Raw genomic sequence first — 26,024 nt, forward strand, 5'->3', positions numbered from 1 at the left:
AAGAGAAAAACAGAGGAGGCATCTGGACGACCTGCTATTTACAATACTGCTGTGAAGAACGTTTTGTTTTCCTAAGCAAGGTCAAGGGCATTAGGCGGAGGAATTGTGATCAGGAATAATGTACACAGAGTTATTTATGCCTTGTGCTCTCTCATTGATTCATAACTTGAAATTGTCCCCCCCCCCATTAGTTGGCCTCCACTGTAAGCCAGAATTAATCAACCTTGTGATTGATCGGATTATTTGGATATAGAAATAATGAGGTTTTTATTTTAAAAAGTCAAGAGATTGGGGTTGTAAAGCAGGATCTGGGAGCAGGCTGGTTGGTGGGGGTAGTGATGTAAAGATTCAATAGCATCTGATGTATAAAATATTAATTAGCATCCTAGCTGAAATAAGTAATGGCCTCTGCCCTCAGAAGATCAAATAAGAGATAAGAAAATAAGGGGGAAAAAAACCCCAAGGATATAATCAATTTACATGCAGTTATCATAGGACTTTGTGACATTAGTTAAGAAAATGGGTGAGGTTAATCAGAGAGGAGGTGGGGACCAGAAGCCAGCATTTATTGGACACTTGCTGAAGGCTTTTATGCTATAGATATTAATACTCCCATTTCACAGATGAGGACACTGAAAATCAGATATTTAGGGTTGTACCTTACCTAAAGGGGCAGAAGTGAAACCACACCCCATGTTCAGGGCTCAACTCTGAGAAAACTGTTCTCTCCACTATAGACCATCTTGTCTGGTGGAAATATCCTGGAGGAGCTGGTTGGGTTACAGTTCCACAGAGGAGAGGAATGTAATGTGGCAGTTAGGTGATGGGAGAATGTCTCAAGAACACTGAAGTTCACAAATTCTTGGAAGCAGAAGAACACTGGGATCCAGGAAGCCAAGGAAACCATTAGGTAGGAGGAAGAGTGTGAGCTTGGGAATGAGGGAGACATGGGGGGAAGTCATCAGGCTCTGTGGTGCTGGCTGGTGGAAGAGTTTGCAGTGAGCATATGGTTCAGGTTGAATTCAGTGGAACTAGTTGTCCGAGTCAGGTGCTAGAGAACTAAAATGAGTGTAAAAGCAAGCCTCCAGCCTAAAGAAGATGGCAGTTGAGTGCCTTAGATTTTAGCCTTAGGCCTTTTTATAAAGTGGTCTGATTTTTGTGTTTGATCTGTAAGAGTCTCAAAGGAGGTAGAATAGTGGTGTTATCGAAGCAGTAGATACGGAATCAGAGTCCGATTACAAGGGGTAAAAGATTCCGAGATCTGGATAATACAGCTTCTGTAAGATGAATGCTATGGTAATATAGATATAAGGCAGCTGGGAGGTGGACAGGGGTCTTGAATTAGGAAAAAGGACTGAACACACTTGTGAAATGTGGCTGAGAAGTGGTATTTGGACTTGGCAACTTAGGTGTGACCGAAAGAGGCAAGCAGAGAGCATATACTATTAATTCTTAACCTTGAGCAGTATTTTTCTAGTAATTAGGAGAATGGAAGAGTATTTTTTTTGACATATTCCTTCCCGCCTCATATTTTCTTATTGTTAAATGAGGTAGAAACCAATATCAGGAGGAGTTCAGTGCAGTTCAAAATCCTGCATTTATGTGTGCAAGTCAAAATCCTTGGAGTGGCTGACTTGTAAGATGTGAGATACCAGCTGAAAATCTATGGCTCAAAATCTAGATGTGGGACAGGAAGGATAGCCTGCACACAGTGCCAGTGTTTGCAATATGTGATGTAAATTATTCATGGTTTCAGTTGTTGGTTTCTCCCTTGTGGTCCAACAATGCTCAATGCATATGTCTATTACAGCAGGTTTACCTTTGCTCCGAAGTGGTGGGGTTACTTTTCTGTCTCCGCTAATGGTGTCTTCTTTTTTGATTTCTTGGCACGTAAAACAGCATGCGGCTTATAGTTTAAGATCAATAAATATTTGAATGAAGGAATGCCCAAAAGAATAAATAATCGACTCTTCCTTTACAGTTGTTATTGTTTATAAAATGGGTATAAATATAAACCATGCTAATGAAGCACTTTGGCAATTCCCTATAAATTGGTTGTAATAGAATATGCCACAAAGACTCAACAGGCTTCCTTGTTTAACTCTCCCTAATGGACCTTTAGTCATTTGACAAACATTTTTTGAGCCTCTACTTTATGGCCGGCGTTGTGCTAAACATTAGGGGCTGTCTTCAGCTGTTTTAAAACACTGTTGATTTGGAAGCATATCTGTTGAAACATATTGAAGCCTGTGGTATAAGGCAATTGGTTGTTTTATTGTCCCAAAGGAAGAGGCACTGCGACTTGAGCTTACTTACTTGAGACGGGTCTTGTAAATCTGAGAAGAGAACACAGGAGGGCACCAGAGAACAAGAAACAAAAAACAAAACAAAACAAGTGCTGGTTCTGGAATTGAGACTTTGCTAAATTGATCATTACTCTGCAGTCTGTTTCTAGCTCCGGCAGATGCCTACACTTGACCAGGACAGTCAGGAACATGTATGAAGAGAACCCAGAGATTGAGCTTGCATACATGATGCTCTAAAACGTTTTAAGGTCTCCAATTGGCCTGTCCAGAGTGTTGTTTCTAGAGACGAAGCCCACTGGCTGATTCATAAACCAAAGGACCTCCAACTTTTCTTTGGATGCCTTTACTCTGGACCCCTCAACACACAGCAGGTGTTTCTGATGGTGGACATCTAAGAGTGCTGCTTAAGAAGAGAGAGGCAGTAGATTTGAATATTGACCCACTTCCATGCACTTCTCTGTGCCTAAGCAGATGGCTCCCAGGAACACGGGAAAGGTTCAGTCATTGTTTTGAGATAACATGCTTTATCGATTTCTGGCTCTAAGCTGTGGTTAGAATTTAAAGATAACTAACCATGGTTTCCATGACATCATTAGGCACAACTCATGATGTCTCTGGGAGGTCGTGGCAGTTTGTAGGTGAGAGCAATTAATGAAAACCCTTTCTTTGTTTGTTTTGTTTTGTTTTACTCAAAGGGCTGTGGGTATGCATCTGTGAATATGTACAGTCCTAATCTTCTCCATCTGGCTCTGGAATACTTGTTCCATATTTCTGATTACCGACTAGTCATTGGCACATGTATATCCCACAAACATCTTAAACTTACAATGTTCATGATAGCGCTTATCAGCCTTTCATCCAAAGCCAGCTCTCCTCTTTGTTTGGTTTCATCTAACGTAAGTGGCAAGACCAAGTTAAATAGGCTGGATATCTGGAATTCATGCTCAGTTTTGCCCCCCTCCGTCCCCTATCTTTGTCATTCGGCTCTCTCTTCTATACGTAACTTTCATTTGCTTCTTTCTGCTATAGAGTATTTTAAATGCAGGATTATTTACCTCTTTTCTAAATTCTATAGTCTGTCCGTTGTGCTCTTCATCAAATCCACTCCCACCTGTTCTTTTTTTTTTTTTAAAGTCAGCTCTCCTAAGGTTCTCCACTGTTTACAGAATAGTGTGCAGTTCCTTCAGATTATACACAATCTGTTATCTTTCCTACCTTAGCTATTACTTCACAACTCACATTCTGTTCCCCAAAACACAGAAACGCAAACTCCCTTCCCACATTATTAATAATAATAATAATAATAATAATAATAATTATTATTATTATTATCTTCCAGCAGTTAAACATATTTTGCCTGGAGCAGCTGGATTTTGCCAAATGCATTACAGCATAGAAATTAAGCATATGGGCTGTAGAACGAGACCAGTAGTCAGTAAACTATAAACTGCATGCCACATATTCCCCACCATCTCTTTTCATCAGTAAACTTTTATTGGAACACAGGAATATAGTATGCTCACGGTGAAAGATGCCAGGCAAAAAAGAGTATATGTGATATGGTTCTATTTATATAAATCTAGAAAATGCAAAGTAATCCACAGTGACAATGCAGACCATTGATTGCTTCGGAGTGACATGAGGAAGGGATGGCAAAGTGATATGGATAAGCTTTTGAGGGTGATGGATATAGTCCTTATCTTGATTGTGTTGATGATCTCATAGGCCTATTTGTATGTCTAAATTATCAAATCTTTCACCTTTAATAGGTGCAGTTTATCATATGTCCGTTTTGCCTCAATTTAAAAGAAAACACTGTGCGTGACATTCAGCATCACTGTGCATTCCATAGTCTCAGCCTCAGTTAGCCTGAAGAGTTACTTGTGTCTTGATAGAGGTCACTGGAGTGGTTTTCCAAAGCCCTAGCCTCCCACTATTACTAGTTCTAAGAATTTGGCCACATCTCTTAACTTTTTGTGCTTTCGAAACCTCATCAAAGACAAAAGCAGACTGGACTTGATTAGAAGTCACCTTCTAAATTTCTGGAGCTCTCCTATTTTGTAGATTCATCCCACAAATCAGGTAGTGTGTTAATGGTACTCATCCCACAAATAGTTGGGGCATACTCGGGTAGTATGCTAATGGTACTCATCCTTTCCTTGCTGTAGGTGACACCTGAGCTATAAGACATGCTTCTTTCCTAAGTATCTCATCCCTCTTTAAAACTACAGGGACTTCTACAGGGTAAAATATTCCTTTATAATAGCAGAGAAATAGGGCTGCCTAGTTTTCTTGTTTGGGTAAATTACCCTTCTGAATTGTACATCACATAATTCAGCCTCCCAAATTCATCTTTTCCTTTTCAAAATTTAACAATAATAGGATTTTTAAAAAGATCTCTGTATTTATTTTAGTGAGAGGATCAGAGAGAGAAAGAGCATGCATGTGTGCAGGGCGGTGGGGAGGGACTGAAGGAGAGGGAGAGAATCTCAAGCAGACTCCTGCAGAACATGGAGCCCAACATGTGGCTCGATCTCATGATCTTGAGGTCATGACCCTGAGATCATGACCTGAGCTGAAACCAAGAGTTGAATGCTTAACCGACTGTGCCACCCAGGTGTTCCAAAAATAGGATGTTTTGAGTTAGGTTGAAAAACCGTAATTTAAAAAAAGTGCAAGAAAAAAATTAGGTGTTTTATGAGAATCTAACAGACTTTAGAAGATATCACTGAGAAATTCTCTGTCTCTTAGGGCCTTGTAAATGACACTGGCTTCACACAGTGGCCTTAAAGCTTAGTTCACTGTTAAGGAATCTGTAAGCTTCTTAAGACATCCCAAAGCCCTTGGTCGAACAGTGCTCCCCTGAGAGGAGAATTTGCTGGAATTTCTCCAAAGCCCAAGTACTTAAGCCCATATGACCCAATGCTATGCTTGCTTATCTCTAGGAAAGTTTCCTTAGCAATGTATCAGCTGTGTTAGAATGCTTAAAGGGATATGGTTTTAACACTGGTATAAATTGGAGACTAAAGAAATAAGAATATCATAGTTACATTTAGTTAAGCAATTATTGTTGACATCGAGGTAGGCTATTGGAATAGCCATTTTATGAGCTGTTAATTACTCATTTGTCAGTCTACATGGAATTAAACATCGAAAGGGAGACTGTGCTGGACACATTCCCCGTGTTGTATTGTGTCTCTCTCACCATAGCCCCTTGATGAAAGCAATTGTTCTTCTCTGTTTACAATTAGGAGAGACTGAAGCTAAGTGATATTTAGGTGTTTGTCCAAGGTCACACAGCTAGTATGTACTGGAACAGGAATTTAAAGCCACGTCTGGCTAGCTTGAAATCCAGCGTTCCTCCTCATGCCCCACTGACTCACTACTTATTGTGAGGCACTTGAATTATCAACCGGCTGTCTCCTCCTGGCGTTTTAGGGTGCTGGTTTTTGTTTCTTTGGGGCATCCTGCTGGCCTGCGTGAGAGACTATGGAACTGTGTTGTAATCGTGGTGGGCTCTTATCTCCACAAGCTCTCCTGACACCACTGGTGTGCCAGGGAGGGTGGGTAATCCCAGGTGGAATGGAGACATCGCAGCCTTTATGTGGCATCAGGAGGTTTTTTGTTTTTTTTTCCTCTGTGTGATTTTTGCATGGACTTTATGGAGTTTGAGGGCTTGAGTTCATTTTGGTTTAACAGTAAAGAATTCAGTTCTTCAGGACACTTTTTTTTTTTCTTTCCCCTATGTGTCCCTGAAATATGAGTTGCATTTCTTTGACTGGGAGAGACAGTCAGGAGTTGGTCTCTGTGCCTCCAGCCTCGCTCCCTAGCCTTCTAGGCTTTACACTTGAAGGGCCACGGTGATTTTTCTAAAAACAATAATCTGATCTCATCACTCCCTGTGGCATGTGGGAAATCACCTTGACATTCCAAGTACACTCAGCCATGCTGCTCTAGAGGTCACGGAACAGAAAGGGTCATAGACCAAATTAAGATGTGTAATTATGTGGGCCGTTAAATCAATGCACACAACAAGAAGCAAGGGGAAAGAGATCAGGCGGATGACTGAGAGTGTGCAGGTGGGGTGGAACGACTACCCTACCTGAATCCTTGTTACACGATGTTCATACATCTATGTTCTCTTTCCGCCGTATCAGCTTTCCCTGCTGATGGGGTGATTGCAAGGACTGTGGGCTAGAGCGGAGAGGTCCTAAGCAGCTGGGAGGCCTCTGGGCCATCACGCACTTGCCCTACTAGAGAAACACAAGGGCAAGTAAATCTGGCCACAGCTCTAGCTCACCGGGTAGCTTGATGACCAGATATATGCTTTACCTGTGTGTCTCAAGCCAGAATGGATCCCTAATGAGTGTCACTAATGACTTAACCTAGTTAGGGTTGACAGCTGTCAATCAGACATGGTCTGAGATTCATGAATATTTTAGGTTTTTTAGGTATAGCCAGTCATTTTCTATGGGCAAGTATCTTCTCTGTTTGTTCCATCCTTTTAATCTTCATTTAAAATACTTATGCTCTGGGGGCACCTGGAAGGCTCAGTCAGTTAGGCATCTGCCTTTGGCTCCTGTCGTGACACCAGGGTCCTGGGATCAAGCCCTAAACTGGGTTCCCTCCTCAGCGGGGAGTCTGCTTGCTCCCTCTCCCTCTGCCCCTCCCCTCCCCACATGTTTTTTCTCTCTCTCACTCTCTCAAATAAATAAATTAAAATAAAAAATAAAATACCTATGCTCCAATTATTTTCTCTGTGTTTAACAGGTCTCAGAAGTTACCCATTTGCTCTCTATATTTAACACTTCCTGTGAGTTTTATTAACCCCATTTGTTTTTATTGTTATTTATAGCAAAACTGAGTAATATAATAATAATATAGTAAACACACATCACGGCCTATATTCAAGAGTTCTTTTGGGTCTAGGAGATAAAATACAAAGTCTTATTTTATTTTGCCTGTAATTGCAACAAAGGTCCTTAAAATCTGCTCCTGGCTACCTCTTTGGACTCATTTCCTACTGCTTACAAAAATGTTCTGTACTTGTCTACCATATGGAACTGCTTACCATTCCCTGAACTTGCCAGTCTCTCTCAACTCCACACATGGTACAGAGTGTTCTTCCATCTCTGATCTACCTGGGGCACTAGTTCCTGCTCATAATTTAGGAAGCATAAGCTTTGATTTCTCTAGGAAATCTTACTTGAATGCCACTATATTTCTGACCACAAACCCAGACCAAAAGGCGGGCTTGTGCACTCAAGCACACACACACACACACACACACACACACCCCTCCTCCCTCTCACTGTGTCCGTAAGGTATAGTCTAAAGGGTTCACCCAAATGTTAGAGCACTTAAAACATTATATTTCATTTTCTACATGACTGTCTCCTCTAGTAGACTCTAACTTTGATCCAGGGATCTTAATGTTTCTCCTTTTATCCCTAGCCACTAGCCAAAGCCTACCATGTTACAAATGAGCAGTATTTGATGGGTTATTGAGGTAATGAATATTTAATAACAAGCAAATGTTATTGTGCAATCATTGGGTGAATATTTGTTCTTAGAGTAAGGAGGATTTTTGTACTTGTCATTTAAAAATTTAGTCCTTTGGGATTTTCTTTCCCCTCATTTCTGCCTTTGAACTTTAACTGCCATTTATTCCTATTACTTGATTTTAAAACACTTAAATATGTTTTTGTAAATGAGTAATAACAACAAGTAGCACTAATCTGTTGGGCACCTGCCGTGTGCCGAGCTGTATGTCAGAACTTGTGTTTCATCTGATCCCAAGGGAACTGGATTAAATCACAGCTCTGTATGAATGGTAGCTAGGATTACGAATCAGTAGAAGCATATGTAGCTTCAAAGAGGATAATTAGATGTAATAAGCACATAACTGCACTTTCTCCTCATTTCCATGTTAGAGCATGTTGGTTGATTCACCGTTTGGATTTCAGTGTCCATAAGCTGCAGTTATATACATTAATATAAATGCATGCTGAGTAACTACCTTGTCTAAGCCTTGGACTAGAACCTGAAAAATATAGGCACACTCTCTGTCAATAGGGACACAAAGTTTATTGAGATGAGAGTGACCACCTGGAATCCAGTGGGGGGAACTTGAGTTCCCACAGATACTATGGGCAGGTCCCACTCAACGTTAGTTCACTGAACAAGCACCCTGATATACAAGTGTCCCCTCCCCCAGTAGCATGACCCAAGGGCCACAGGGATTTACCTTTACTCATCCTTATTGATGGCACTCCTTAGGATTTCCTTGCTGGCTTACATACCCATCCCCATTCTTACCCGGCTTGAATATGCGTTCAAAGAAGCATCTCTGGTTCCTCTACCTCATTGCTGTCCCCAAATCTCCACTCTGGCTCCTACAGAAGCAGCACTGGTCTGGTTTTATCCACAATTCACGTTCCTCATCCATCGGAAGGCAGTTTAGTATAAGAATGAACACTTGACCCTCAGATAGTCCTGGCTTTGGTTCTGCTGCTTAGTTGCTCTTGGTCAAGATCATTTAACATCCCTGTTAAATGGGATTACAATGCTAACTTCACAGGATTGTGAGAAGTAAATATTAAGCCCCAACATGAAGCATAGCAGTTGTCTCATGCCCCAACACCCCTCCTAGTCTTCTGCAGCCCTTTGCCCCAGCACCCCTGTGCCAGCTCTGAAACTATCCAGTTGCCTTCTGAAATGGTCAGGACCCTTTCTTAGTGCTTTGCATTCTAAAAGATCCACCATCAGAAAAAAAGGTATGGAAGGAAGCCTCATTTAGAGTCTTAGACTACCTGAAAGAGTTTGCTTCTGGGTCAGAGAATGGAGGGAACTATGAGGTTGTCTTGTAGCCACAGTGGACTGATGTTGGGTTGGAGGTAGAAGGTTATCTGAGTAGACAGTACAGTGAGGGGCCAAGTTAGTGTATACAGCTCTGGAGGCAGTGTGTGGATTTGTCCTCTTGAATTATACCACATTGACAAGGGCCACAAAACGCCATCCTTCAAGCATGGAACCACCACGTAAGCTCTCCCAAGTCCCTCCTAATTCAGAACACCATTTCCTCCTCCCTCCCCAGTGAACTTATCACCAGCCTCCAACAGTCTTGGCCCTGATTCTCCCAGTCTTCCCTGTGATCTTCAGCAGCCCTGTCTCTTACTCTGAATGCTTCCTGTCTTCTCACTGAGCCTCTGTCGCCATCCGTGGGGGCCCTGAGGAGTGATTCAGACCTGCCCATATACCAGACATGAAAGGTTTGGAAAGAAGAAATAATAAGCTTACTGAATTATGCATTTGAAATCATTTTTTTCCAAGTGGGGTTGATACCTAAAAATCTGCCAAATATATCAGAATGGGAAAAAAATTCCCAGTAATGTATAAAAAGAAACAAAAATGAATTATCTTGAGAGAATGTCTTTAAAACCACTTCTTTGCAAAACAGTTGTTGATAAGGGTATATTATTTAAAAATCATAAATAGTTATCAATGATCTATAAATGATATTCTTTTATTAGCTTCCAGTATTGATCTCAAGTGCTGATGTATGGACTAATACAAATATTTGGCTCATGAAAAAGTTGAGGTGTGTGGATAAAACACTGCTTTATGGTCACAGAGATAAGGGTTTGAATCTGTTTCTGTCACTTTCACCTTAAAGGCCGTCATTTGCATTGCTTCAACCCTCTGAGTCTCAGGGGCTTTTTCTCTGTAAAATTGGAGGAGGAACCCAAAGCCTGCTGTCTGCAGATCCAGGCCTCACCTGGGGGACTGAACTGCCTGCCCCAGCTGTGGTTTGGATGCAGGAAGTGAGAGAGAAGGAAGAGTCCAGGATGACTGTCAGCTTCACAGCTTGAGGAACCAGAGGAGGATGACCTGAAGAGAGACACTGGAGGAGAGGGTGGGGAAGATAAAAGAAACATGGGACATAACCTGGGAAAAATCAAAATACGAAACAGAGTTGAGGAAAGAAGGAAAGGTTGGCCAAAGACACAAAGTCTAGAATTCTAGAATCTGAATTCTTAGCATTATCCACAGGTGCTTTTTATCAGGGTTAAAATGTGGGAACCATGGGCCTCGATTACTCCTTAGCAGCTCTGGAACATCTGAAAGTTAAAATGACAGGATGCATGTGAGTGGCATCCCCCTGGGTGAAATGTGCCACTTACCATCCTCTCTAGTTCACAAATAGAAGAGTTCATTTTATTAAAGTGGAAAAAGCCAGATAACGCTCAAAATAATGCTTCTAAACACTTTTATTTGTTCTGTGTTCTGGCAGCATTTTCAGATAAAGATCTTGAGTTTTATTTTGCTAGGAGAGAGATTTGCCTTGAGCAATTTGACAAATATTGAGATTTTTAAAAATCTGTTTTGTTCCCCTGTCATTTTCTCTGCATGTTTCTGTCTTCTCCCATTTTATTTTGCCTTCTTTTCCTTCTTTGCCTTTATCTTCTGTCCACCTGGAAATTAAAGGCATGTTCATTGCATTTAGCTAACTCATTGGTTTAATAGATTTATATAGTTTTTGTGTGTGTCGGGCATGTGTAGAATATTTCACTATGAGGCTTTCTCTTTGTATCTCTTAGCCGTCTTTGGTTCACCCCTTAGCCAATACAGGCTGTGTAGTGTGGTAGTTAAGGCCCAGATGGAACCAGACTGCCCCAATTCAAATCCCAGCAGTTACTACATATGTGACCTTGAAAAACTGACTGAACCTTTTTCTGCCTCTGTTTTCTCAAGGGTAAAGTATGGATATGAATAGGACCTGTGTATCCGTTAGCTCCGCTCAGTTATGCACAGGAGCAGGTGCCCCCCTGCAATCTTAGTGACCGTAAAGAACAGAGCTTTACTTTCTGCTCACGTTAATGTTCGTCATGGTTCCTCTGCAGCTCTGCTTCATGTTCTCTTCTTTTCTGGACCCTGGCTGAAGAAACAGCCCTCATCTGTCACCTCTTGGATTTTGTAGCAAAGGGAAGAGAGAGGTATGGCTTTGAAACTTCCCAAGTGGCCCAGGCCACTTCTGCTCATATCTTTGGCAATGAAGCAAGTCACACAAAGAGCCTGACCTAATGGGACAGGAAATATAATTCTCCAGGAAGGATGGACCTATTAGGAAAAGGCTGATAGAAAGGGACAGCATATTTTGTCAACATATACTGTAATCATGACAACATTATGGGATTGGTGTGAGTATAAAACTAATTAATATAGGTGAAGCACTCACAATGGTGTCCAGTGGCTGCTGTCTGGTAAGTCAAATATGCATATTTGCTGTTATTAGCCAAGTCTAATGCAAGTATGAAAAGAATAAGAAACATAGTCATTTACTCTTCAACTTTGAGAATTCACTTTGCATACCGAGGACAGTGGTATTTGGAGTTGTGAAGGGCACAGAAATGAAGGTGTTGGTCCCTGGCTTATAGGATCTATGTAGTCCTGCATGAAAATAGGAAGCAAGAGAATAATTAATAACTCAGACTTCCAGGTAGACTAGGTATACCACAAGCAGGGTGTCCATTGCACACTTCTGTACCCCTTTCTCCCACCCAATTAGTTTTTATTTGTGCGCCACTTTTAGCAGACTGTGAGCTCCTTGTGTCTTTTTCATCTTTGCACCCTCAGAAATGTCCACAATGCCTTTATAGTAGGTCTTGGACTTTTCAGTTAAACTCCTCTTCCTTTATATAGCTTGGAAGAGGGGTGGTGATTTCACCCTGTATATTAGGAACAGTTTCCTTCTGCTTGATGCCCCCAACTTTATCAGGAATTCAGGGTGCATGGATAAAGCAGTCAGCAGTATGAAATTCACTTCCCTGCTATATCCAAACCATTGCACAAAGTTGTAAAGACAGCACATGGAAATTAGTCATATTTGCCAAGGTAGCCGCTCACGCCTGCCTTGCCCAAGGCCACACTTGGTAAGGAACCAGTTGCCTTCAAGTCTTAGTTCAAGGGAGACAAATACATTTGAATTAAAATATCCTGGATCTATTTTTATTAACGCTCTGGTTTTAATTTTTTCCTCTATGTGCTTGTCTTGCAAGTTTTATTTTAGTGGGTACCATAAAGAGTTGATATTTCTAGTGCGATGGAGAGCTATAATTTCTCATATTTTCGAACCTACATACATATTATTTTAAAAGGGAGAGGATCATCATCTTAGTGAACTCGGGCCAGCCTAGAGTGATTGTCCTGCTAATCTAGCCTCCTGGATCCCACCGGTGCACAAAGCAGATGTTAAGAGGATAAAAGGGTACACCCAGGTGATAAGAGTGTCCTGTGTGGTAGCTGCCTCTGTTCACAGCGGGTGATCAGCTAATGCCATCAATCTCGTAAGCCCATAGACCTTGTAATTATCATCTCAAGGAGATGGGCTAGAAATATCACTCCTTTTCCATTCTTGCCTCAGATTTAGTACTTTCTGTTGTGGAAAGGAGGTGCTGCACATGTGGGGGTTTAATGCAGAAAAGCCATTTCACAGAGCTCTTTGTCTCGGGATACTTTTAAAACTTAGTGACTGTATCTTTCTATCTAAAATAAAGTTCCCCGTCTGAGATGGGGGAGGATTTAGCAACATAGAGCCTGAAGGGACTCTGGGTATGGAGACCTTATCTCTTACTTTCTGTCTTGAAGAAACCTAAGCTAATTAAGAGCGATGGTGATCTCACCTTCTCAGAAACCCTCCATGGTCCTTATGGGTCCTACGGATCCTCATGGCAGAGGGCCTGGTGAATTCCCTCAGAGACCTATGTACTTCCTCAAAACCTCAAGAGTTTGGTCGTTATTTGGTAATTTTCAACCATAGCCCCCACGTCTACCATTAATGGTGATAGCAGACCACTGTCTTCTGTTCCTTTTGGACTTCATAGACTTTAGGCAGCTAGAGGTTCGTGGGGAGAGCTCTGTCTGTTGGAGTTCCATCTGCAAAGCCTGGATTCCTGATTCAGTTTTATGATTTAATAGCCTGTGACCTTGGGAAAGTCACTAACCTTTCTGGATTTTATCATAAGCATTGGTATTCCCTACTTCACAGGGTGGTCGTAATGTTTGAGTTACTAAGGAGGAAATGATCAGGTGCTGTGTGTCATCTTAGTCTGAGTTCCCTTGAAAGTAGAGCCTGAGACAAGGACTCGGGTCAGGTGGTTTATTTGGGAGGGATCCCCAAAAGTGGGAGTGAAGGAGCAGAGAGGGTGAGCCGTGAAGGAAGAAACACCAATGGGAGTATCCATTGTAAAGTTTTCTGCTGTGGGTCAAGCGGATGTGGGGGAGATGGAGGGTGTGGTAATGCATGCCTCCAAGAATGGTCCAGTCCGATGACAGATTTCAGGGAATTAATCTGTTAGCTTTGTTCCTCCCATTGTTTGACAGCCTCATCACTTTCCTTCCACTGCTTGGTTGCTCTTGCATGCAGGCAGTGAAGACACCCCTGACTTGAGAGAAGGCCGAAAGAGTTGGCCCTGCTTGAGATGGGGACTGTCGGGCTGTGTGTGAGCCAACAACGGCCCACTGCTGCAGGGAACATGATGCAGGGCCCAGAGTGTCTGCTGGAGGGGCACACAGACATGATCTATTTACCCTCCACTTTCATCTCTAGTAGAAACTTTTACCTTCTTTTGGCTTTATTGGTAGGTTGGGGCTTGACCCTTGTCTTACAGATAAATTAAAAAAAAAAAAAGTGAAATCAGGTCCTACTTTTCATTGATCCCCCAAATTAGATTTTCTGTTTATTATTTCATTGCACTCTCCCACTTCTCCCACGTTCTTACGTGCCCGCCCCTTGTTCCTCCTCCCATCTCTAGGCTCGGTCAGCCTGGGGGTATAACCATGTTGAAGCCGTGAGAGCAAAGCGAAGCAGGGAGATTTCGCACAGACTGGGGGCTGTGTTCCGTAGCTGCGTGACCTTGGCACGTTGTGGCACTTGGTGCTGCCTCTTTCTTTGCAAAGCTGAGGGAAACCATATCAGCTTCATATCGGGAAACCAAAGATCATGTGTGCAGAGTAACTGGTATCTTTTTATCAATGGTGCTTTCACCCTCGTAGCAGTTTCTCAGAAAACTATTTCTTTCTTTCTCTTTTTTTTTTTTTTTTCTGGCTGGAAAAAAATATATATATATTTGAAATGAAAAGTAGTGTCTTTATTTATATCTGCTGCCTGGTGTCTTTTAGCTCCAAGATGAATTAGTAATTAGCACCTAATTCACTCAGCTACCAAAAGCAACATGCAAACCTCTTCTACTCCCTCTTCTTTTTCTTCCTCCACCCTCAATAAATTTACTCTGTCATTTATTTTTTCATCCAATTTTATTAATTTGGTTATATGTATTTATTACTGTACTATCTTCCCAAATTGGTCCAGTTTATTCTATTGCTGAATACAGTCTGCAGCTCTCCTGCTCCCCCTGCATTTCTTCTCCCTCCCTCCACCTGCTTACTAATTTGATATGCAACCTATTTAATTCTATTTATTCTTCTACTAGTTTTTTTTTTCCCCCTAGTATGTTGAGCATCTCCTTGTGTAAGGTACTCTGCTGAGTGGCTGGGGATTATAAAGGTAGCATGTTTTCCCTCAAAGGGCACAGACGTGGAGGCAGTGGATATAAGCATGTGTATATGTCTATCTGTAATAGCAGGGACAGAGCGATGATTTACAGAGGACAAACACAGCTGAGTTACTGGACAGGCGCACGCTCCCAGCTGGGAGGGTTGGGGGCTGGGAAGGGGTAGGTGGAGGTAGAAAAGTTGGGGAAGTCTATGGAAGAGGCATAATGGAAGATGTGTTATGCCTTCCTTAATTCCTGTTTACAGGAAAATATTAATTATTAGGATTAATTAACTATATCTTTCAACTCATAATTGGGCATTTTTTTATTGTGCTTTTTATTACCAAAGAGTCAATTCACAAGGAAACAGGCTTAAATAGGCATTGATTACGGGGATGTTAGGGGAGCGGCTTCTAGTGCATATCTTGGTTCAGATCGCTTTAGCTAGTCGCCAAAATCTTCCAATCTGTGTCATTAGTGCTAAACAATAAAGTCACATAGTCAGAAAGACCCTAAGGCACAATAGTGTTTTAAATCATCAAAGGAAGCCTGATTTGTATTAATTATATCATTGATAACAGTAGGGAAAGTATCAGTACAGTTTAGAAAGTTTTGTTTTTTTAAAACAAGAGTGGAATCAATATCTACAAAAACATTTTTCTGCCTATCCCTGAGCAAATTGCCCTCATCTCTTGAAAAGTGGCTTCATGGAGAGAGATTATCACAAGAAATCTTGAGACTGTCCTCAGCTCACCACTCCTAAGCAATGCTGTGAATTTATGACTTAAGGTAGAGATTTGGCAGTAAATTGGGGGCAGGATTCTTTCTCATCTTTTGTGGAGTCATTTGTTCCTTTGGAGAGATATCTGCCCTGGATTCATTCCATTTCAAAATTGAGATGCTATTCCCCTAGCCGAGATGAGAGGGTTCATTTTATACTGTGATCACAATTTAGAGATCCAACTGAATGGGCTGCTGGGGTTTGCTTTGTAATGTTAGGCACACATCTTGTTCCAATCCCAAGCAGGGGCCAGAGCACATAACGAAGCACGCAAGAATAAAGAGAGAAAGGGAGCGAGGAAGGGATAGAGGGTGGGAAAGAAGGAAGGAAGGAAGGAAGGAAGGAAGGAAGGAAGGAAGGGAGGAAGGAAGAATGGAAGGGGAGGGTAGGGGAGGAAGGGAGGAAGGGAGGGAGGGGAGGGCAAGAAGGACAGCAGGAACCTAGTAACCCTGTGTCCTCAGTAGGCAGTAGTGGCCCAAGGTGCAGATTAACACCATGCTGAGAAAATCATGCAATCAGTGAACTTTGAGCCACGCTCTGAGCAGTAGGAAGCTGCCAGGAGTTGGTGCTAAGTGTGGTTGAGCCTGGGTAGGAAAGGTGCAGGGAACAGAAGCAAGTTCCCCTGGCTGGTAGGATCAGGCATGTCTTACATTTTCTGGAACCTCTGCCTTCTCAGTCAAGAGTGCTTCTACCACCTGCATTCTCAGACTGAATCTTACAGTCACCACGGATTCCTCTCCTGCTCCTAGGCTACCTTCCAAACCGATCTCAAATCTTGTTGACCTCACCTCTAACACGCATCCCAAGTCTCATCACCTCCATTTCTCCTGCTACCTCCCTAGACCAAGTCACCGTCATTTCCTGCCTTTAGCAGCTTCCCTGAGATCTCCTTGTTTCCATTATTGGCCTTTTTGGGACCATGGCACCCATAGTAACCAGAATGATTTTTAAAACTTAAGTTAAAACATAGGATCTTCACCTGAACCCTCCCAATGGCTCCCAGATGCATTTAGAAGAGCCCTTTTGGTCCTCTTGTGATCTGGTCTCTGCTTTTACTCCTCCACCTTCTCTCCTACCACCTTCTCTCCTACCACATTTGTGGCACCAGCTCTAGCCACAGCATGGTTTTTTGTTGTCATTGGTCCTCTAACATGCCGCGTGTATTCTGGGCTTCTGCTCTTGCTCTTCCCAGCACTGCAGATATCTGCATGTTTGGCTCTCTCTCAGTGCACCTCTGCAGAAAAGCCTGCTCTGACCACCTCACTTAGGAGCTCTCCATCCAGCCAGGTACCCAGGGCAAGAGTGGAGAAGTCTCCTTAGACAGGCCTTGCTGAGACTCTCTATAAAGTAGCCCACCCTCCATTCCCACTCTCCGCCCACATTACTTTACGTCATATCACTGTTTCATTTTCTTCGTAGAACCCAACCCCATGATCTCATGGTCTTTCGTTTGGGTATTGTCCTTCCTCTTTCCCCTCTCCCAACCAGACGGTAAGCTTTGTAAGGGCAGGGGGACCTTGTCTGTCTTATATGCTCTCCATCTTCTACCCTGGCGTGGTGCCTAATCCCTTGTTGGTGCTCCGTTAATGTCTGTTCAGTGTAGGACTCGATAGTCTCTGTGATACGCTGCCAGAGGTTAGCAACAGTGCTCTGTTAGCAGAGTGGAGGATGAGCCCAAGGAAAAGGGATGGCAGCCCAGAGTGGATATGTTGCATGTAGCAGGCTCGATAGGCCATTTACTCACTCAAGCCCAATAATTACTGATGGTGTTTTTGGTGGGTTTTAACGAGAAGCAGGGTTTCCAGGAGGATACATGTACTCAGCTTGAATAACTGGGTCACTTGTCTTTCTCACACACCTCACTGGGAGACTTCTTAACAGAAGACTTCCAGAAAACTTCCTACGTTCATGTCTGTTGTTGGAAGTGACAGCCCTTTCTGAGACTTGAGGACTCCAGTGAGAGTGGAAGGACCTCTGTGAGGTGTTTCACCAAAGTGCCTCTATAAGTAAACGATTTAATTTTTTTTCGAAGGAGATGAATGCTTTTGAGAAAAAAAAATGAGTTTATAAAAACAAAACACTTCTTATTCTCTGTTGGGTTGTCAACCTGAAGAAAACAACCAGAACCTGAAATTGCTTTAGACAGAAAATGAGATGCTTCTTTCCTATTTCTCTGTCACCCTCCTTAGTCTATACTCCCACTCCCCTACTCACCCCTGCTTTTATTTGCCTAATCGACTCTCTCGGGGGAGGAAGACTGATAAAATACACGGTGCCCTAAGCTTAGTAAAATGTTTGTCTAGCTCAGCCGGCCTAACCTGGGGTGCTGGTGGAAATGAAGGTAAGTTTTCTCTTTTTAAATATTTTTGGTGTTCTTTCAACCTAACGCAGTCATTTCCAGTATTTATTTATCATGCCATTTAGACGTCTAATCACATGCCTTTTGCTCTACCTTCCTGCGGGAGTGGATTTCATATTTTTTTATGCATTGTAGAAATTTTGATTCATGTGAAACATTGTTCGGAGGGAAATCAAGGTATGGTTTCTTTCTCTCTCCTGCACAAATAGAAAGGTGTTCAGGTAAAGCAAAGTGATTATGGTATAGATAGTGTGTCCTTAATCCCTGCCCCTCTGCCCCCAAGCAAAGTAAGTTTCCAGTCTTACCCTCCCACTTCTGGAGATAATACTTTGTGGCAGATGGAAGGACTTTCTACTCCCTGTGTATGAGCAAAACCGTCTGGTTTAGTTGGTTTGGGCAGGTTTTTGGAAATTTATTGACAAACTAATGCATATCGGGGCGTCTTAGAGTTGTGCTGGTTATGTTGCTCCTGGAGGGGATAACAAATTCATGTACTGTGAAGAGTGTACCAAAAAGCAACAACAAAAAATAAAAAGGAATCAACTAAATAGGCTCAAAATCATCAAGATCCAAAGTCTACCTCGTGAAGGTGTGTGCCTTTAGTGATACCCAAATACGGATTTTTCCCCACGCACTCCTATTACCTTTACCCCAGAGGGAACAGTCTCCTAATGTCTGAGTGTCATCTTCCTCCAAGCAGTCAGCAATGATTTCTCTCTCAATGCTTTCCCCCTAACTTTTCACTTTGATTTTACTCTTAGTTCTGGCTTCTTAAAGAAATAGGCCTTCCACAGGGTTATCGTAGGATAGGTCAAGAAGATAATCTTGTATTTTTCATCCGTGATGCCTCATTCTTTTTCCACGTTCGTTAGAGAATTAGATCATCTTTGGTGAGACAAGTCTTAACTAAGAGATGATATACTAAGTGAGTTTGCAGTGAGACTAGGTCAAGAGGGGGAATTTCGGTGGTATCGCCCAAAGGATTCATTAAAGGCTCTTTTTCCTATGATAGTAAACAATTGAGCATTCACTTCTACAGACCTCTGCGTCCCGGAAATCTTCAACTGTGATTTTGCTTCTTTACTCGGGTCATGGAGGTCGTTACTTGGGAAACTCAACTATGGGGTGTCAGATAAGTTATTAGTTTCCTGTATTTAGATCAAACAGTGATGATCTAAGCAGCCTAAAAGGAATCAAATGTTGATTTCTTTTTGTGTGTGTGATCAATATTTACTACTTAAACTGTAAAAGGAAGCATGCCTCTAATACGTACATCCAATATGTACCTAATCACAGAACACATTTCTCCCAGCTACAAAAAAGAAAAAGGACAATGGAGGAAAATTAATGGCTTTGAGGGTATTAAAATTTTTTTTTAAATTAAATTCCCATCAGTTCCATTTTAAATTCCAACTTAAAAAAAAAAAAGAAAAGTTTCTCCTCCTTGTCTAATCCTTATCGTCACATTCATTGTTTTACTGATGCTGTTTCACTGGCTTCGTGCTTGAATCAGCCAGGGAAGTCTTCCCTAGACGAAATCTCCCTTCTTTGAAAATGTAACGGTTTGTATGTTTTAACTTTCGCCTCGTATCTACATCTTGTATTACTTATCGACCCTGTTTTAGGCTTAGGCTACAAATTAGATTTGTTCTTGCCCTCTGTTTGCCTACATTTCCAGCTGAGTTTAAACATCACTTTCTCTCTGGTAGGGATGCATTGACCTTTTGGCTTGATTAAAGATAAATGCCATTGACTCTCCACTTCTGGAAGCTGAGACTTTTTCGGAAGCTCACTGGGATTTCTGTATTTATTGTTTGAAAATGAATATGAATAATATTCATTTCCCTACCATTTTAATGAGATGGGTATGGATTTTTTTTCCCCCTCTCCTGGCAGAGTCATGAGAATTATTGGGGTTGGAGGCAGCAACTGTAGCCAAGCGGTAGGGCACGAGGGATTTCGGGTCTTTTTCCACACATTTGGTCGTAGACCATCACATCCTAAAGTTTTAGAGTCAAAAGGACAGTTATATATTTTTGTTTGACTTTGACACAAGAAAATTCCAAGTACCTGCAAAATGTCCGCTTATTTAAAACACACTGGGTTGATTGCAAAGCTTGTTTTTACACCAATGACCGGTATGACACTATGGTGGCCATATCGCTAACTGTGACCGTGTTGGTGTTAGTATTTCTCCCTCTCATTTTGTCCCCAATCGTTAAAATTAAGTGATGCGTAAACATCGCCTAAAGAGCAGATGCCGCCTATCAGTGTGTAACTAGCCTGTCTTTGTCACAGTGCTGCCTCCATAGCCAGTGTTTTCTACGTCTTTCTCTACTTTCCTCTCTCTTATTGAAGCATTTGCATGTAGAATAAAGAGGATAAGAACACACACACACAAAAACAAAGGCAGATTTGTTTCTTCTGAGAACATCTGTTCTTGCTCCGAAGCACCCGCGTCATGTGGCCCATTTTCTCTCCATGCCTGCGCGGTTTGCTGTTGTAAAGGCGACCGTTACATCCATCTTAGACCTGAATTTAATGAGATAATGAACAATGCTATCTAATGAGGGGAGATGTAGGAAAGATTCTATCATAATGTATATGCTTTAGATAATATTAAGACAGGCATACTCACACAGAACAGCTAAAATTGAATATAAAATGGTTTATCATCAAATTTTTTTTTTTTTGCTCCTAAGAGTCATCGATATCATGACATCATACCCAATTTTGGGTCCATTTGGGCCACTTTAAGTTTCTTTATTGATTTCTCAGGATTCTTGTGAATTTGCTGCACTTGAGATCTAGGTACATTCTGAAAAAAAAATAAATACAAATGACCCGTTGGATACATTGTATTTAAAAGAGACCTTTTTACTTTGAAAATCTTTATGTTTCAAGAAGAAAATTTTCCCAAATGTGAACTGCTATCATTATCCTTTTTAAAAAAGATGTATTTATGTATTTTAGAGAGAGAGAGTGAGTCAGGGCAGACGCAGAGGGAGAGAGAAAATCCTGAAACTGTGCTGAGTGACCTGAGCCAAAATCAAGAGTTGGCTGCTAAGCTGACTGAGCCACCCAGGCACCCCATCATTACTCTTATAACGAGCATTCAGTAGCAACACTAATAACTCAGAATTAAAGGGTACAGTTTAAAATTACCTAGTTTAAAAAAATATTTACCCAAGTGATGCTGTTTTTTAAATTTTCTTCCCTTAATGTATTCAATACTGTTTTGGAATCTTGGAGGGGAGGAGGTGGAGTGGCCAGTGAAAACTATATAATAGAGCTTTCAAAATTAGTTAGATAAAAATGTATTGACCTTAGTTGATGGTTTCCAAAGAAATAAATACCTACGTAGACATCAGTTGTTCGGTGAGGGCTCATTAAAGCACCTACTGTGTTCCTATATGTTGGATCCAAGTGTATTCTTAAGTATTTCAGATGCATAATATCACAGGGATATATTGGCCAGTTACATATTTCATCTTTTTTTTCCCCACGTTATTTCGAGAGATAGGCTTTCTACATAGTGACTCATTAATCCAGGAAGACTCACGTGGGATCTTTCTGCATGGGCTCAGCTATCCACGCAGCGAACTTGGTCTAAGTTCTCTGCTTCTATGCAATCTTCTGTGTCTTTTAAATTTACATTTCAGTTCAACGGTGAGCAAAACATGACGTTTTCCCCCCATTACTAACCAAATTCTTTTAATGCCTCATATTTTATCTTGCCAGCTTCTGCCCCTAAATACAGTAATTCCTCATGGACCCTGATTTTCTTAGGGTACATCTGAACAGCCTCTTGAGCACGGTGATCATGGATCTTTTGAGACAACTTGGTTTACTCCTTCATCTGGTAGCACTTTTTACTGAACATTCTTTTGACATAAAAGGGCTCAATTTTGGCATTTTACATTTTTTCATTTTTTAGATCTTTAGAGCTTTTTGGAGGATGATGAACAATGAGATAAGTCTGGGGCCCCTCACATTCCCTTCAGGAGCATTACTTACGGGGTTTAGACCTCAACATTATTATTGTGGTGATTACTGTTGTGATTTCTATGGGTGCTGAAGTCTGGTAGGACCACGGGTTTATGGCAATATCAAGTTAAAAGTATATATTACAGAAACTCTTTTCTCATCCAATTGATGGATGCTCTCCAAAAGCCAGACTGGTGTATTATGCCTACGTGACCAAATGATTCTAAAAATGAATGATGAATTTCCTATATCTTCAAGAAATTCATCTGAAATCTAAGATTTTGAGAAACAAAATGACGGCTGACTGCTGTTGCTTATAAATGTTCATTTACTGCCCTTGGCATTTTAGAACTTTCTGTAGACAAGGAGGGCACTTATTTCTTTCACTGCTTTGCCAATGTCCATATGAGTTGAGACTTTTGCATTTGGGGACAATCGTGGAACACTTGTTGGGGCAGTGAAACTGGGATGGGCTTTGGTGGTGGGGCACACATATGATTCCTCGAATGCTACTGGGTCCTGTGCACCAGTGTGGCTTTGACATTTCTGATATCATGATCACTGCTTTCAGAATTGATTCTAACTTCGGCACTTATCATCGTCCTTAGGCAAAGGACCTGAGACCCTGTACGCGGGGCAGAAGCTCAATGACAATGAATGGCACACCGTCCGGGTGGTGCGGAGAGGAAAAAGCCTTAAGTTAACCGTGGATGATGATGTGGCTGAGGGTGAGTACAGCTCTACGTAGGGAAATTTGTCTCTCTCTGCTCTCATCATCTTCTTCGTCATTCAGCGAGCAAAGGGTTTTTTGAAACAAGTTTTATTTTGCTTAACAGAAGTCATGTGACATGTTCTCGTTGACAAGCTCAGGTAAGGCTAAGAAGGTCTTCCTCTGTATTTTCATAATCCCTTTTCATTGATCTGTATTATAGAACTTACCCATTACTGTCATCGTATGTTGATGGGCCTCTCTCCTTAGGCATAGAATATGTGTCTGGAGAATAGATGTAGAGTTCGGTAGCTCCTTTATTATTCATTTATTCAAAAATCACTTATCAATCATTTTCCCAATGGCCAGTTTCTTCTCTCAATCAATGACTCACTCTCTAGGGGAGGGAGATGGGTAAACCAGAAATTCAGAGCATTACAGGTAAAAGTAAGTTCTAAGATCACTACAGGCCACTTAGAAGGGGCTGAATAATTATTCATTTATGTAGTCATTTATTTAATTGTTATTAATTGAGTACCTACCCTATACTGAGCACTGCTTTAGAAGGCACTGAGCATAAGGAGGTGAACAAATAAGCAAGTCCTTGGCTTGGTGGAATTCACATTCTAGGAGGACAGTGGATAAATGAACGAATCCATCCATATGGAAAGGAACATTCAAAGCTTCACATAAGCCGTAGGTAGTTCTTGAGAGCGTCTTACGTATCAGCCCTGTGCTAAGGATGTAGAAGATACGAAGGAAGCAGGAGAGATTATCTGTTTCCTCAAAGAATGAGCCAGTCTAGTCGATTAGATAGGACCCAGGCATTTGAAAATAAGATGAAAATGGATGTAATGAGATTCTAGCATGGGTGGATAAGATTGTCATTGTCAGTCAGAAGAGAAAATTTTCATTTTGGGTTGGAGAAACCAGGAGTGGCTTATGAAGGTAGCTTTTTGGCCAAAATTTGATGGGTAATTGATGAGGTGTAAAGTAGAAGAGAGAGGGCACCTTCCATGTCATCTCCAAATAAGTCTGTACTCTCTAACATTCCAGAGCAGTGCATTTCTGTTATGCAGAACTCTTGTCCCTATGGGAGAAGAAAATTTGAGGGGCAATACCGACTATTCTGTAGAGCGCTGTTGATGTCAGGAGATCTGGGCCCTGACGTGAATTCTCTGCCGGATGTTGGAAAAGTCACTTACCATGTCTGGTCCTTGTCAGTTGACGTCAGTGGCGTAAACTCTCTCTAGATTCTTCTGTGAACAGGACAGTCAAATTAGAGTCAGGATCCCTGGGATTTAATACAGTCATTGTAACTAAAATACTTTTTGCCATTGGGACAGATATGATAAACCTTTTTCCTCATTTCCTCATGTTTAAACCTGAAATTCTATACTGCTAAGGCTCTCTCCAAGCTTTAAGGTTCTGCAATTTGGGGTCCTATAATTTAATTTTATATTCATGAGCCTGAACTTCTATCCTTTTGGAGTCTGGAATTATAGTGTTCATGCGTACAGGTAGGAGTGTGTGTGTGTGTGTGTGTGTGTGTGTGTGTGTGTAGAGGAGTCTCTGGATAGAGGAAGAACAGGAGGCATACATGCAGTGCCCAGTAGGCCCTAGATACTGGGATAGCCATCTTACATGTATCAGCTTCTTAAATCTGTAATTCCCATTGCCTTGCAGGATAAGTGTTCTTATTGTCATTTACTTAGAGGACATGGCACTTAGAAGGAGCTGTGTAATCACGCTCCAAACCCATGTCTGTGTGACGTCACCAAATCAGGCTACTTGCTGGATTTCACAATCCGTCATAAGAAAATGATTTCTATTACCATCTGGGAAAAATACAATGGGATGCATTAGGGTGATGTGAGGAGTACGTTTTAGTGTAGACGACAACACTCACCCCGCTCCCCTCAAAAATGAAGTCAAACAGAACCATAATAAGTATCCCAAACCCTCCCGTTGTATGTACATAAACACCTTCGTAGTGGGAGGTAAGGTTACTGTTCTGCATGTCTGAAAGGGTAACAGCTTTATGTAACGAACATAAGCAAAGAGCTGTAAAAATGGTTATATGGTTTAGAACCAACAGCCATCCTGAATTAATTATTCAAGAAATTCCCGTGGGCTGTTAATGCAGACAGGAGCCTGCACACATCCCTTACTAGCTCCTCGGGGCTGAGCCCCGCAGCCCAGGGATGCTATTCCTGTGAAGAGCATGAAATGAATGGCAGCCACTAGATGGCGACCTCACCCCGATCTCTCTGCACAGCGGATTGCTTTTATTTTCCCAGGAAATTGCATGCCCTCAAAGCTGTAGCCATAAAGAACTGCAGAACTGAGGGTACAGTAATGTGTATTGCTTCCCTTGGTCATTATTCTTTTGTAGAAACTTTAGAATAAAGGTAATTATAAAGTGTGCTTTCTCTTACCGCTAATAATCAAAAAGCAGGTCTACACCATGGAAGGCCCCAGTCATTCAGTAATTTGATATTTGAAATTAATGAAGCTCTTTCATTTTGAACCCTTATCCCCTACTTTACTGCTGATGGAAAAGAGCAGCCATAAGGATAAAGAAATCTAGAAGAAAAGAGCTATTTTGCTTATGAGCTACAACCTTGGATTGCTTCTTACAGTGATAATGGGTTTGGGAATTTTAATTTTAGCTCACAGAAGTCATAAAATCAGGCAATGAAACTAAAATACCACACAGTCCTCAGGTTATTAAGTAGTGTCTTATTGGCTTATTTAGTAATCCCTTTCATGCTGTTTAAGGTCCCCTAGGGTGTCAAATTTTCAGCTGGCTTGTAGAAATGATGCAAAGAATAGGTCACACTCATAAGAAATCAAAAGCAAGGAAAGAAATATTCCTTAGCCTGGTGGTTTTCATTTACTGTAATACAATGTATTCCTGGAAAGGTATTAAGTTCAGTTGACAGTTAATAAAGATTGATGGCCTGATTGATTGAGCTGGATTTCTATTATCAAGAATAAATTAAAAGCGTACTCCACTTGGGTTATATGCCCCTCAGCACTGGGATCTAAAGCTGCATGAACCACCCCTTCCACCCAGAGCTTCTTCCTAGTACAGAGATTCAACCCTCTTCTGGCTCATGTTGACTTCCTTTTCTGTCCCTTACCCTACACAGCACGTACAGGCTGTAAAAAGTCCTTTTCCCAGGAAAATTTGTTCCTCTCGTTAATAAAAAAAACATGATGAGATGGAATTTGGAAATGTTAGGTTAAACAGAATGAAGTGGATTTCTTTGTTGCAAGACTTACTGGGAGCCTTTACTCTGCTAATACACATTGCTAATCACCA

General features: G+C 41.5%; 1 protein-coding gene across 2 annotated transcripts in view; it reads left to right on the forward strand.

The window, feature by feature from the left end:
- NRXN3 (neurexin 3) overlaps nucleotides 1–26,024 on the forward strand; it is a 1,516,445-nt gene that overhangs the window by 694,430 nt on the left and 795,991 nt on the right. For both annotated transcript variants that reach the window (XM_045807717.2, XM_087856158.1), the window contains exon 8: nucleotides 22,596–22,715. In XM_045807717.2, the coding sequence (XP_045663673.2) occupies nucleotides 22,596–22,715 (120 nt within the window). The remainder of the gene's footprint in view (nucleotides 1–22,595; nucleotides 22,716–26,024) is intronic.

This window comes from Ursus americanus, chromosome 26, assembly GCF_024610735.1.
Source record: "Ursus americanus isolate L20-20 chromosome 26, mUrsAme1.1.p, whole genome shotgun sequence".
NCBI lineage: Eukaryota > Metazoa > Chordata > Mammalia > Carnivora > Ursidae > Ursus > Ursus americanus.